The following is a 15,527-nucleotide window of genomic DNA, read 5'->3' as shown; positions in this document are numbered from 1 at the left end:
GACTTCCCTTGTCAGCCACGAATGCTCCATCCTCCCTTTAGAATGCTTCTTCTTCTTTGGGATGAAATGGTATTGGCATTGGTATTGGTTTATTATTGTCACTTGTACCGAGGTACAGTGAAAAACTTGTCTTGTATACTGTTCGCACAGATCAATTCATTACATGGTGTATTGAGGAAGTATGGGGTAAAAACAATAACTGAATACAGAGTAAAGTGTCACAGCTACAGGGAAGTGCATTGCAGGTAGACAATAAGGTGCAAGGTCATAACAAAGTAGATTGTGAGGTCAAGAATCTATCTCATCATATGAGGTCAATGCCATTCAATGACTTGGACTCTTGACTTCATAATCTACCTTGTTATGATCCTGTGTCTTCTGAATTACTCCCAGAAACTCCTGCCACTGCTGCTCTACTGTCATCCCTGTCAGGGTCCCCTTCATATCCATGTCGATATACTGTGTATGAGTCCAGCTATGGTAGTAAATACTTGTAGTACAGTTGCTGCTGAAATAATGAATTATGTAGCTGAAAAATCTAATAGCTATTATTTGTATCCTCCAGCTAATATTTTGATGGATTTAATTTTCTGACCTCATAGGAAAACAACATAGCAATATTAAAATTGAAATATATTTTATGCAAATTAACTTAGATGTTTTTAGAAGCTTACCCGAATACATGTCATGAGGGGGCCCTGGGGATCGACCCAGAGTGCTGTCCACAGCATCTTGTGGTGACGTAGCAGGCTGCAGTGGTTGAATAGTGAGGCAGTCATTGAGCATATCCTGATCTGGCTCATTACTGGATCTTAACTGTATAACAAATACAAAGAAGTTGAGAGAAGAAGAAAACTAAAAGTTTTCACAAGAGATGTCAAAATCTGTTCTAGATTTAACAAAAACATTATTAGGGAGTGCAGTGAAGCATATACTCTTGAAATGGATTATTAAATGATATGGGCTATGACAAATCCCTTCTTGTCAACTATTCATGAATGATTTATTATGCTCTTCATAGGAACTGAAGAAGGTATGAAATGTGGTTACATACTTAAATATAAACACTTCAGAATTTTAAAAGAAGAAAATTATTCATTTTAATTTAGCCAGTAGTTTTGATCTCCTTTTAGGACAGACTGACACTCCAACATAAAGTATATGAAGCATGTAGACAGAAATGCAGTTCAGCAAGTGGTGACGAGTGCAATAACCAAATCAAATATAACAGGTGCATTTCTTCTTTTCAGTAACAAATCTTTCTATCAGGTCATTTGGAGGCCTTTCATTTAAACAGACTACTTTGCCACTGTGCAAGTTAACTGCCTGAACTGCAGATGACATGCAAGCTGCGTTGTGACAGCTGGACTACAAACTGTACATCCCCTGAAAAGATCTATTAAAGGAATGTGAGGCATTAACACTATTAGGGGCCACCCTTCTGGAACTAATTCATTTGGGTTACAAATTGCATGCTGGGGGCTGGTTGTGAGGTGTAGGGGAGCAGGTTGGAGGGAACAGAGAGGATGGTGGGGTGAGAGGACTGGGAATTCAGGGGTATAGAGTGGGATGTGTGTGAAAAGAGTATCAGGAGAAAGGGGTTAGTCTGAAAGAAAGGGATCAGATTCAGCTTGGGGCGAGATTGATCAGGGAAAGTATGATTGACGCCTCTGAGAACATCAACAGTGAGGTAAGTGTGTTAGTGGGAAGGGTAGGGGTGGAAAGTAGATTTGTGGAAGCGAGCTCGGAGAGCAACTTAAAGGGACATATATCTGTTTGGAAAACAATGGATGCCTTGTGGCAGTGGACCAGGTCAGGATGGGCTCATATAAAACAAGTCACAACCTTCCAGTTAAGTTCTGCCTCTGTCTGTTAACCTTGCATGCTCACAGGCTTTGTATTGCAGAAGATATTTGTACATGTTTCATCCAATTGTGGGTCCCACGTGATTTGATGTCACTACTTCTGTCCAGTGTTCTTTAGCACACTATGCACTCAGAGAAACTGAAACAAATTTTCATTTGTTTACTCTATCGAGATACCCCTGGGCTTTTGACATAATTCAGTCATGTAACATATTCAAATATTTCATAGTTTTTGTCTTTCAGCGCAATACAACTTCTGTAACAGTTCCAAAAAATATTTTCAACATGGGCATTTGTTCTTTCTGCAAAAGGGGAATTGAGATGTCTAATGGTTGAGTAAACTGTCTTTTCACTTAAAACATTTACTGAAACCTATTTCACATTGGTGGAATAGAAGATTAATTAAGGCTGGGTTGTCTCAACCCAAATCCATAAATTAAGTCCTGGCATCAACTACTTTAAAATTAGTACTCCAATTAAGTTGCAATAGTTTCTATAAGAAATGTAAATGTCATAGCAGTAAAAAGCAGGCAGTTGTCTCGACACTGGACATGAATCTTATTTTTCTCTTTTGAGAGGGAGCATGAAGGATATGGAGCAATAGTGTGGATCCCCTGTCATAGGTGGCAGGTGAAGGCGGAATAAAGTGTATGAGCAAGTTTTTTGAAAAGACAGCATTGAGTGAGGTTATTTTGCTATGAATGCCATGGTTTCATTGCTGTACTAGAAATACAGTATAACTTGAGCAAACAAAGGTGAATAGTTAAACACATAGGTTTTGATACCTGCAAAAAAACTTCCATGGCTTGTGGCATGAATAGAACCAGTAAATTAGTTATTTCACTGTTAACCCAAATAAATTGTATTTACTTGTGGAGCAGGCAGGAACAAGGCAAGGGATTGATCCACACTATTGCTCCATATCCTTATTGCTCCCTCTGAAAAGAGAAAAACAAGGCACTGGAGAAATGGCACATAGTCATGGAGATAATGTACCTTCTCCACGTATAGCACCTAAAGTCAGGATCAAATCTACGTCTCTGGAGTTGCAAGGCAACAGTGCTAACTGCTGTGACATCCTGCAGCCATATTTGCAGCTTGTTGACATGGTTTCAGATTTATAGTCATGCTTTATACCTTCTGCTGCATATTCAGTAAATATGGAAAATAACTTAGAAAGTGAAACCATCCTGAGCAAATATTACTCCTTCCCTTTCTAGTTGGAAGATATTGGGATCAGTCAGAAACAGGTCCATGTGTGCAATGTGTTATCTGAATATGGAGTAATGTTTCTCTCCACTCCAGTAAATTATAACCAGAGATTGAAGCATGATGTTAAACCATGTACACAGCAGAGGGAACCACACATGACTGAAAAATCTAGAGCACTCCATGCAATTATTTGAACTTGCATGTGCAGAACTCTTATTTCTTCCTCTGATGGAAAAAGCCATTAATAATGACTTCCCATTATCACCAATAATGCAACAATGGTAGAAGTGTAACAACAAAATATGACAACTGAGTAAAATTTATGTATCAATGTAATTGTGCAAATATTATTAAAAGATATAATTTGTTTTCCAAATTCTCATGATAATGTTCTCTCTATATTAGAGAGGAGAAACATAGTCAGACATACGGATGGGCAAGTCACACTTACATATTAATGTTAGATAGGTGGAGCTGACTGGGACTGAATCAAGCCCACCACAGGTTTTGAATTTATGTGGTAATATTTCTTAAGAGTTTTAAATGTCTTTGACCCCCTCTAATACATACAGGGGAGTCCCATCTGATTACTAGCTGGCTCACATTAGGCTATAATATTCCCTTATCAAAATGCTTTGTGATTAACTCTATAAACTTAAATATCTTCAAAACTTACAGATATTATTTCTGGCTTTATAGAGTATTTAGCTGTATAATTTACTACTCCCATCATACTCCCAACTCAATATCACATGGCATCAAAATTTCTGTTGAATTTCTGCCAATGTTGTGATGGTCGAGTAGGGGAAGTCTAAGGACATTTACCCAAAATTACAGTGGATGATTTATGAACTTTACACTATTTGTGTGTCATCTTTGCGAAGTACATTGCCTCAAATACAACAAATATATCATTTTGGATACTGTTGGGGAGGTTGGCCTTGCAGAGGAGGGCAGCAGCAGCAGCAGCAGGAGCCAGGTCTGTGGTACAGCGACTGGCTCTGATACACAGCAGGGGAAGGTGGAGTTAAGGACTGCTGTAGTGATAGGAGACTTGATAGTTAGGGGGACAGACAGGATATTCTGTGGCCTCGATTGAGTCTCCAGGATAGTATGTTGCCTCCAGGATAGTAGGTTGCCTCCTGGGTGCCAGGTCCAAGAGCGTCTCCAAGCACTTGCAGAACATACTCAAGGGAGAGGGTGAGAAGTCAGAGGTTGTTGGCAGTCATTGGCACCAACAACAAAGGGATGAGGTCCTTCAGAGTGAATAGAAGAAGTTAGGAAGAAGGTTAAAATGCAGACCTCAAGGGTTGCAATCTGTGAATTACTCCTGGTTCCAAGTGCTTGTGAGGATTGGAATAGGAAGAAAAGGCAAATGAAAAGCTGGTGCAATCAGGAGGGGGTCAGGTTCTTGGACCATTTGGGTTCTCTTCTGGGGGGGAGACGTGACCCGTACAAGAGGACCAGGTTGCACCTCAACTGGAGGGGGACCAATATCTTGGTGGGGAGATTTGCTAGACCTACTCAGGAGCATTTAAACCAGTCTGGCAAGGGGTTGGGACCCAAAGTACAAATGTAGCAGATGAGCGAATTGAAGCAAATATAGAAGTTAAAGTGAGCAAGTCCAGCAAGCAGGACAAGCAGGGGCAGGAGAGAGAGTGAGGAAGGTCTGATAGGCTTAACTGCATTTATTTTAATGAAAGAGGCCTGACAGGTAAGGCAGATGAAATCAGGGCACGAATAGGCACATGGGAGTGTGATATAGTTATTACGGAAACACGGTTGAGGAATGGGATGGACTTGCAGCTCAGTGTTCTGGGGTACAAAGACTACAGATGAGATAGAGGTGGAGGTAAGAAAGGAGGGAGGGTTGCAATATTGATTGGGAGAACATCACAGCAGTACTTCAAGAGGATATTCCTTGGGTAATGTCCAGTGAGGCTACATGGGTAGAACTTAATATTAAGAAGGGGGTGATTATTTGATGGGATTATAGTACAGGTCCCCCAATAGTCATCAGGAATTGTAGTAGCAAATATGTAGGGAAAGGTGTAAAAATAATAGGGTTATAATAGTAGGTGATTTTATCTTCCCTGATATTGACTGGAACTGCCATAGTGCTAAGGGATTAGATGGGGCAGAACTTGCTAAGTGTGTCCAGTAAAGCTTTCTGAAGCAAATGTAGATAGCCCTATTAGAGGAGGGGCTACACTCGGCCTCCTCTATGGAACTGAGGCTGGGCAAGAAGCTGATGTGTAAGTGGGAGAGCACTTTTGGACCAGTGACCATATTACTTAGTTTTAACATAGTTCTGGAAAAAGATAGGATGGGTCCACAACTTGAAGCCCTAATCTGGGGCAAAGCTAATTTTGATGGCATTAGACAGGAACTTGCAAAGCTTGATTGGTAGGCTGTTAGCAGGTGAATGGACATATGGCAAGTGGAAGGATTTTAAAAGTGAGCTAGGGACAGTTCAGTTTGCACATTCTCCCTGTGTCTGTGTGGTTTTCTTCTGGGTGCTCTGGTTTCCTCCCATATCCCAAAGACATGCAGGTTGGTAGGTTAGTTGGCTGCTGTAAATTGCCCCTAGTGTGTAGATCAGTGGTAGAAGCCGGGAGGAGCTGATGAGAATATGGGGAGAATAAAATGTGACTAATGTAGGATTTATGTAAATGGGCAGTTGATGGTCAGTGCAGACTTGGTAAACCAAAGTGCCTGTTTCTGTGCTCTATTTCTCTATGACTCTGCACCTTTTATGCGCATCAATAAAGCAGGTCTTCTTGTCACTTTCTCTTTGTTTGTAGGAGCTTGCAATTTGCTGCCACTTTTCCTACATTTCAACAGTGTCTAGTCTACAAAACTACTTAATTCTGTATAAAGTGTTTTGGAATGTTCCTGATTTTAGGAAAGACATCGTTTAAATGCAAGTCTGTTTTCCTCTCCCACGATATGACAAAAACAGCCAAGTCCTGAAACCGCCAAAAACAGGTGGCAAGTAATTCCTCCAACAGTTTAAGAGGAACAAAGAGGCAAAAAAGTTGAAACAGAACACGACTTAAAAACTAAATTATGCCAGAATGAAAGGGTTAGGAAGGGATGGTAATAATGGCACACATTATAAGTTACAAAAGCAAAATTTGGCACCAATGTCAAGAAACTCATATATACGGTAAATGAAGATTGATCAGCACATGGTTGGATATCTGGAATAGTTAGTGAAGGCACAAATGTCAGAGGAACCTAAGATATAATTGGTTCACATGATAAGAAATGGAGGGTGTTTCTGGATGGATGACTACCTCATTGGCATCAATTTAATGCTTAAAGTTATTTGTGCTTTGGTGTTAAGAGCAACACCTTCTAGAGCAAAGTAGTAGACTGGCTGCTTTGGTTGACAGTGGTGGTCATATTGATTGAGGGCTAGTTTTGTTCACTGAAGGGCAAATCAGATTCCAAAATTCTGAAAATTAATGAACTGTGTATGCTTGAAATTACATAAGCCATGGCAGCTAGGCTTAGAAGGGAAAGTACCTGCCCAGTTACATGGTCCCATTCGGCTTCCTGCCTTATAAATTCACTTCATTGTGTATTATTTTTCCTGCAGAGAGAGAGGATGCTCCCATGCTGTTAATTTGGTGAGATTTTCAGAATTGCAAGGAGCAGAATGCTAACCCACCTCCCCAACAAGCCCTAGCCAATGTATATTTACATACAAATTTTCACCAATGAGTTTATTTGACTTCCCTGCTAATGTGAGTGAAGTTCAAAGGTACCAAAAAACTGTTTCAAATAGCCTTTATTGATTATCAGAAAACAATTCACAAGAGAAAACAAGGAACTTCTATGGCAAGACATTTTATCCAAAGCTGTTATATTCTTTCTGATTGTATGGAATTGACAGCACCTGGAACTGTAATGTCAGTGCAGCTGTAAGCAGTAAGTCTGAGTAAAACATAAAAACTTTGCTGGCATAAATCACATTAACCGGCATGTTACATATTTTAGTTTTAAACATTAAAGTATCTGTTTAAGAGGCCAAACCATTAAACTTTATCAGCAGTGTCATGTATTATATGGCCATATGGCCTTAAATTCTTTTAAATTAATTGGAAGGATATATTGGTTTTACATGTCTACTTATTTATCATGTTTAATAAGGGAGTTTTATTAACTGTTGAAATAAACTGCTAGAAATAGATTAAATGGTAAAAGCACCATTACTTTCAGTGCTGACATGTTACAATGAACACAGACGTAACTCAAGTTTTAAATCCAAAATCTTGCAAACTTAAATCTACTTCAAACTGAATCTAATATAAAATGTCAAAATCAAAGAAAATTTGTGAGTAAGGACAAAAAGTTATGAACAGTTGAGTTCAAATTCCAATTTTAAGATAAATAATTGTCCAAATCCAAAAGGAATAGGCTGGCCTAAAATGATCTAGTTTTTGTATCAGTCCAAGCCAATTCACTTGGGGCCATTTCAGATTTGTAATTAAAACGAACAGCTGAAACAATCAATTTAGATTAAGAGTCCCAAAATATATCCAATGCTGTACAGATGAATAATTATGTTTACCTATGTGGCCTCAAAAGACAAGTCACTGACTGTGCTTTCAAAAAAAAATCATGAATGGGACTTGGACATCAGTCCAAAGTCAGAATTTATTGCCCATCCCTGTTTGCTCTTGTGTAACTGAGGACAGCAAGTTAGCAAGTCAATTTATTTATTTTCAAGCAAGATTCCTGGCAGAATCTTTTGTTTTGTAGAGATTCCGATTTCTCTTTGAAGATATAAAGGACCTGAGAGGTGCAATGGCAAATGGTGACTCCATGCCAAATTAACATAATCTAATGTTTTGTTTGGGGAACGGAATTCTGTGTAGATCCCCATCTCTCATTTAAATCTAAAGGTGAAGAAATAATTACAGTATACTGTTACTTAGTTGGAGGCATCAAGTTCTCAAGGAGATTGCAATGTTTATCAAGTATCATTTTCCAGATCTCCGTGTGGAAGAACATGATCCTACAATGGCTGCCAGTCAATGTTATACAGACAACCTGTGCATTATGGCGGGGGTTGTGTTCCTAGAAGCTGGTCCATATCGTGATTTTACATAACACAAACCTGCATCATCTGCGCCTGCATCAAGAAAAGCAAGTTGAAAAATAATTAATTTTGTGTTTATTTATTTACTTCTTATTCCACATTAATTCTGTGAGAGTGAATTTTATACCATATCTCAAATTTTTGGGTGGTGATTTGTGAATTCTGTAAGGGTGAATTTCCTTTACCCAAACAGCCATAATGCAGGGGTTGCCTGTATTCAAAGCATAAAAAGTTCTCAACAGTGAAACAGTAGAGTAGATTAACTGCAAATGTGTTACTCTTATTTCTATAAGAGAAAAGAAAACTTTGAAGAAATGATAAACAAAATAAAGATAATTGTGTCACACAAAAATATAAATTAGGTTTACTTGCTGGTTTGAGGCTTTGAAAATTCAGGAGTGTTTCTTTCAATGGCTGACCATTTTCTTGTTTAACTGGTGATTGACAATTGGGGAAGCGGTCACCTTGGTTAACTCTAGGACTTCTAATGTCCATCTAGTACAATTTTCAAACAAGATATGCACACTGATGAGCAGTCACCCACCTCCAACAACTGAGAGGCTGCCTATATAAAAAAGTACCTGTGAGATTGTGATTACAACTTTCAGATATGAATCACTCTATAAATCTATGCCTGATATGGATTGCCCTAACCAGGAACCCTTAAATTAGCAAGTATGGACCAATCCCAAAATGGCCCATGCTGGGAGCTTGAGAGGCAGCAGGCTTCCAGCTATACCACATCTGGCCAGCTGCTACAAAATGCCCATATGGCACATACAGCTTGGAGGTGACACTTAAATGAGATTGAGCCTTATACTGGAAATACTGGATTGGAGAGAGGGCTCCTTCACTAACTTCACACATTTTAGGTAATAATCAAAGTTCACCCATCTCACATAAGTAATTATTTATAAATATTACAGAATATATCTATCATGGTTTGTGTCTATAATTTGGATCTGAATCCTCAGCAGCTTCAGCGCTGGACCATTAATGAAAATCCTTGTTTACACACCACCCTATCTTTGCAAAGGAAATGGATATTAAGAACAAACTAACTATTCAATACCTGACCTGTGAGTGCTCCTCAATGTTCCTCATCTTGATGAACACAGAATTTATAAAGATACCATTAAAACTGTTGGAAACACTTCAGTCTGTATGCAAACATAATCTTGTTTCAGATCAATATAATGTCAGGAGCTTATAATTATCAAGGATGATTGAAAATGCTAAACAAGGAAGTTGCCATTTCCAGTGGTGAAATGCAAGCTTAAGCTCAATATTAAGGAAGAAATGTCTGTGAAGGGTAGTCAAAGCTACATTTCAAGACCCACTTAAGAAGTAGCTAGAAGTATTCAGAGATGTTAAAGTTCATGTTCCATCAAGTCAAACATGGCTTATTTTCACCTAAATCTACACTGTGAATAATATGTGATCAGCAAATAAGAAAATATTTTTTGATGCAAATGAGGTGGGATCTTAGATCAAAAAACAAGAAAATATGATTTTTGAACAACTTTTCTTAAGATTTTTGTATTCCATCATAACATTGTGCATATGGGTGGTTCTGATTAGTTTCATGCTAAAAAAAAATTAAGTGTATTTCCTCCAACTTTAGGCTATAAATTTTATAGTCCCTGTGCAGCTCAACTGATTTAATAAGAATGCTCCTGGTCTTTTAATTACTTTGCAATAATGCATAAAAATTATTGTTCTAAATTAAATACCTTTACTGTGTATTTTGTTTTACAATCCCATACACAAATATAAGCTGACATTGGTAATTAACTGGTGAAATATTTACTTGAATGAGGAGTTCTAGTTATGTAAACTTAATACCTTATTGCAACTTTTACTTGCTGGAAATTGGAAAGCATGAAGTAATCTTTTAAAAATAAATGAGTCTATAACAGTAATCAACAAAGAGAATTGATATGCAGTTATTATAGATATATCACCTTCCTGAAAAACAATTTATATAAACGTGGTATCAATTGATTTGGATAAATTTTTTGCTTCACATTTATGTGATGTCACAATAAAACTCTTTTTCTTAATTTTTCTTAATGACAAATACCAGTAATTACATCAGCTGAGTCCATATCAAGTTTTCATCAGGTGAGAACTCAGCAATCATCTGTTATGCTCAAAATATTTGAAGAACAACATTTGCAATGTATACTCTCACAAAACTTGAAACTCAATTTAAGGTACATTTAATAACTGTAAAGAAGATCTAAGAAGCTGCTTAAATACTTTTGATAGTATATGGGAGTTCTTTTCCTTATGTTCCTGTCTCACCATTGTCCTCTACAGTCATGACAGGATCTTGCTGTAAAGCTGTATTGGGCTCAACTTTGTAGACCAATGAATAAACACCACCAGCCCCTGCATCAGCACAAGATAGTACCAGTCAAAACAACAACCATAGTTCCAGACTTCATTGGAACTTGCCCCACTAAAGAACAACATAACAATATTTCAAAGGGGAAGTGAGAATGGCCATCCTTGATATTAATAGTTCTTTTGACTCAGTATAGGGCTAACTTCCAAGTAAAATCAAAGTCAATGGAAATTAAACTCTCTACAGGTTGGAATATTGCCTTGCACAGAAGATGGTTGCATCTAAGTGAAGGTCAATCAACTCAGCCCCAAGCCATTGATGTAATATTTTTTCAGGGCAGTGCTCTTGGCCAAGTCATTATCAGTTACTTCATAAATACTTTCTTCCATGGGAATTTTGCTGATGACTGCACAATGTTAGGATCCATTCACAAATGTTCAAGTAATAAAGCATCCAGCAAGACCCAGACAAATACATGCTAGGGCTGATAAGTGACATGTAACTTTCATATCATGCAAGTGCCAGGCAATAATCATTTTCAATAAGAGAGAGACAACCAGTTTCCTTTGACAGTGAAAAGGTAGTTCTGTCAGTAAATCTCCCATCATGAAAATCCAAGGAGCCACCATTGAACAGAAATTTATTAATGGACAGATAAGTACTGTGGCTTCAGGAGCAAGTAAGTGGCTGATGAGCAAGTGACTTCTCACAGGCTTCCCAGTAAAAACAAAGCAAATCAGGAGTGTGATGGAATGCTTCCCACTTCAGTGATTGAGTATTGCTCAAACTGCAGTCAAAATGATTGACAACGTTCAAGACCAAGCAGCTGCTCGATTAGGACTCGATTCACAAACTTAAATAGTTATTCCCTGCATCACAGCTGCACATACCTGCAGTGTGCATCAAATGCAACATGTGTTTAAGCAACTTGTCAACAGCACTTTTAAAGCCACAAATTCGACAGCCTAGAAGCATGAGGGCAGCAGGTGTTTTGGAATATCCCACCCATAAAGTTCTCCTCCGAGTTACTCTGCTAACAGAAGTATTCAGCTGTTCCTTCATTGTCACTAACTGTAGCAATTCAAGGAGGCAACATACCACCATGTTAATAAGACAATTAGAAACATGCAATATATGCTGGCCTTGCCAGTGGTGATCAGGTGCCATGAACAAGTAAAAGAACCATGACCACGACCACGTCCGTAGACTAGAATGTCTTGAGTCAAACTTTTGTGGTTAGCTTACTTATTTATGACATCAGTGCAGGAATTGTATGCCATTTAGCATATTTGTATGTTGATAGATGATTAGTTACCATTTTTGGGTAGCTTTGGAAAGTAACATCTCAAATTGCGACAAGTGAATGCTTTGCATTAAACATTACATCTGGCAACCTACTTTAACTTATTCTTTGTGCAAAATGAACATACTGATAGACATTTAAACTAAAAGGGCAATAAAAAGGTATGGCAAGAGAACAAGAAAGTGGCATTGAGGTCAAGATCTGACTGAATGGCAAAGGAAGTTTGTGTGGCTCACTGGCCCAATCCTGCTCCTCTGTCTCATGTTGTTTCTTATCCTGTGTTGTTGGGGTTATGCTGCCCAAACTGGTTCTCCCATGAGAACATTGTATCTAAGCAAAATACCTGCTGAAATGGTATTGGTTTGTCATTGAGCATCAGGTAAGAATGTTTAGAGATGGCGGCATATTGCATTGCTTGCTGGCTATAGAAATGGTTCAAGATAATCCAATTAGACTTTAACACTTGTTTTGGAAGTACTTAGCTCATGAGAAACTCATTGTTGCTGGCTATAGAAATGGTTCAAGATAATCCAATTAGACTTTAACACTTGTTTTGGAAGTACTTAGCTCACGAGAAACTCATTTATGTGTCCACTTCCCATCTCTCCAGCTCTTTCCTACCAATAGAAAGAAGCTTCCATCGTTTAAGTAAATAAATTGTGCTGAGTTGCTTCTTATTAGAGAGAAGGCCAAGAACAGCAGCATGATTCTTTGTAAACATGTCTAAAATGTTACAGGTGTACTGATAACAACAGTATAGTATAATCTCAAAAAACATATTTTGTTTTTGTAATGGTATGCAGAATAATCCACATAACACTTAATTAAAAATTGCTCAATCTAACAAATTTGCCATTGATAGCCCAATGAATCATTTTTTAATTTCGTAATGGTTTATGACAAAGGCTTTAAAACTGCTTAAAAATTTGCAAACATTGTAAATAATGTGAAATGCCACATAAAGTATGATGGATTGAAATCCAGATTGCCTTGCATTTTTATGAGTTTCTGCAAAAGCCTCATTATTTCCATGTTTAAGATGCAAAAGGCTCCTTCAGTGCTTCATGAGGAAGCAAGATATAGAACATTGGAGAAATCCATCAAACTGTCCCATTGAGTTATATTCATACAAGTAATACACCTCAGGAGCAAAATTAATTGTGTAAAATATTAAAATGGTGTATTTATTCTATCCATTCAGGTAAGATTATTTCCATTTTAACTATGTATTCAAGTCAACTTCATTTCATTTTTCCTGCTGCTTAATTAAGATGATTACCATGCTATTGGTGTACGTTAGTTTTACTGTATTTTGCTTTACAGAGAAAGCAAGAATTCAATTTAATTTGGCTTGGGCTATCTTTGAGCACCTCTCATTTCCTTGATAAATAAGTGTCCAGAACAAGAATAAGACAATGAAAAAGTGCTGAACCATGGGTTCAGATGAATTAATACCCTACACAGAACATAGAACAAGAACAATACTGCACAGGAACAGGCCTACAGTCCCCAATGTCTGGTCTGACCACGATGCCATTTTAAACTAATTTCATCTGCCTGTACATGGTATATATCCCTCCATCCTCTGCCTGTTCATGTGCCTGTCTAAATGCCTCTTAAATGTTGCTATCGTGTCTGCTTCCACCACCTCCCCTGGTAGCATGTTTCAGACACCTACCAATCTCTGTGTTAAAAATCTTGCCTTGTAAGTCTCCTTTAAACTTTCCTTCCATTCACCTTAAAGTTATGCTTTTTAGTATTTGACATTTCCATTCAGGGGAAAAGACTCTGACTATCTACCCTGTCTATGCCTCTCATAAGTTCACATACTTCTATCAGGATGTCTGCTCAATGCTCCAGAGAAAACTATCCAAGTTTGTCCAACCTCTCCTTACAGCTAATCCTCTCTAATCCAGGCAATGTCCAGGGAATCCAGGGAGTACTTTGGCTCTAGCGACCATAATTCAATAAGATGGAAAAGAATAGGGCAGGTCCACAGGTTAGGCTCCTTAACTGGAGCAAGGCTAATTTTGAGGGAATTAGGCAGGATCTAGCAAAGGTCAATTGGGAGAGCCTGCTTGAAGGGAAAGGAACAATACGCAAGTGGGAGGCTTTTTAAGAGAGAGATATCAAGAGTCCAGGGACAGCATGTTCCTGTTAGGGTGAAGGGTAAACCTGTTTGGGGAACCTTGGCTGACAAGACATACTGAGACTCTTGTGAAGAAAAAGAAGGAAGCATACATTGTGTTTAGGAGGTCAGGGAACCTTAAGAGGGAAATCAAGAGGGTAAAGAGAGGGCATGAGCTGGATCTGGCAGGTAAGGTTAAGGACAATCCCAAGAGATTCTATGGATATATTATGAGTAAAAGAGTGGCAAGAGAGAAAATAGGTCCCCTTAGAGATCTACAGGGCCACCTATATCTCAAGCCACAGGAGATGGGTGGAATTTTTAATGAATATTTTTCCTCGGTGTTTACTGAGGAGAAAATCATGGTTGTTCAAGGGATACAGGAAGCAAGTTGAGATGTTCTGGAGAACATTCATATTACCGGGGAGGAAGTATTTGCAGCCTTACATGCATTAAGGTGGATAACTCCCCAGGGCCTGACCAAGTACATCCTCGTATTTTCTGTAAGGCTAGAGAAGAAATTGCAGAGGCCCTTGCGGAGATATTTCCTTCATTGTTAGCCATAGAACCATAGAACACTACGGCACAGAAAACAGGCCATTTGGTCCTTCTAGTCTGTGCTGAAACTTTATTCCGCTAGTCTCATTGACCTGCACTCGGTCCATAACCCTCCAGACCTCTCCCTTATCTATCTAATTTATTCTTAAAACTCAAGAGTAAGCCTGCATTTACCGCGTCAGATAGCAGCTCGTTCCACACTCCCACCACTCTCTGAGTGAAGAAGTTCCCCCTAATGTTCCCTCTAAACCTTTCCCCGTTCACCCTAAAGCCATGTCCTTTCATACTTATCTCTCCTAATCTAGGTGGGAAGAGCCTACTCACATTTACTCTGTTTATACCCCTTATAATTTTGTAAACCTCTATCAAATCTCCCCTCATTCTTCTATGCTCCAAGGAATAAAGTCCTAACCTGTTCAGTCTTTCCCTGAAACTCAACTCCTGAAGACCTGGCAACATTCTAGTAAATCTTCCCTGCACTCTTTCAATCTTACTGATATCCTTCCTATAGTTAGGTTACCAGAACTGCGCACAACGTTCCAAATTTGGCCTCACCAATGTCTCATACAACCTCACCATAACATCCCAACTCCTATACTCAATACTTTGATTTATGAATGCCAGGATGACGAAAGCCTTCTTTACAACCCTGTCTACCTGTGACGCCACTTTCAGGGAATTATGTATCTTAACTCCAGATCCCTTTGTTCCTCCACACTCCCCAGTGTCCTACCGTTTACTGTGTATGTCCTACCTTGATTTGTCCTTCCAAAATACAACACCTCACTCTTGTCTGCATTAAATTCCATCTGCCATTTTCTGGCCCATTTTTCCAGTTGGTCCAGATCCCTCTGCAAGCTTTGAAAGCCTTCCTCGCTGTCTACAACGCCTCCAATCTTAGTGTCATCAGCAAACTTGCTGATCCAATTTACCACATTATCATCTAGATCATTGATATAGACAACAAACAGCAATGGTCCCAGCACAGATCCCTGAGGCAC

The 15,527-nt window shown here is 38.7% G+C and overlaps 1 protein-coding gene across 1 annotated transcript in view; it reads right to left on the bottom strand.

Moving 5' to 3' along the window:
- The window catches only part of glis3 (GLIS family zinc finger 3), a 388,168-nt gene that overhangs the window by 95,589 nt on the left and 277,052 nt on the right, over nt 1-15,527 (bottom strand). The window contains exon 7 of the mRNA XM_052020524.1: nt 675-816. Coding sequence (XP_051876484.1) covers nt 675-816 — 142 coding nt within the window. The remainder of the gene's footprint in view (nt 1-674; nt 817-15,527) is intronic.

Source organism: Pristis pectinata, chromosome 7 (assembly GCF_009764475.1).
Source record: "Pristis pectinata isolate sPriPec2 chromosome 7, sPriPec2.1.pri, whole genome shotgun sequence".
NCBI classification, from domain to species: domain Eukaryota; kingdom Metazoa; phylum Chordata; class Chondrichthyes; order Rhinopristiformes; family Pristidae; genus Pristis; species Pristis pectinata.
The sequence above is the reverse complement of the archived record's forward strand: the minus strand, read 5'-3'. Positions and strand labels throughout refer to the sequence as shown.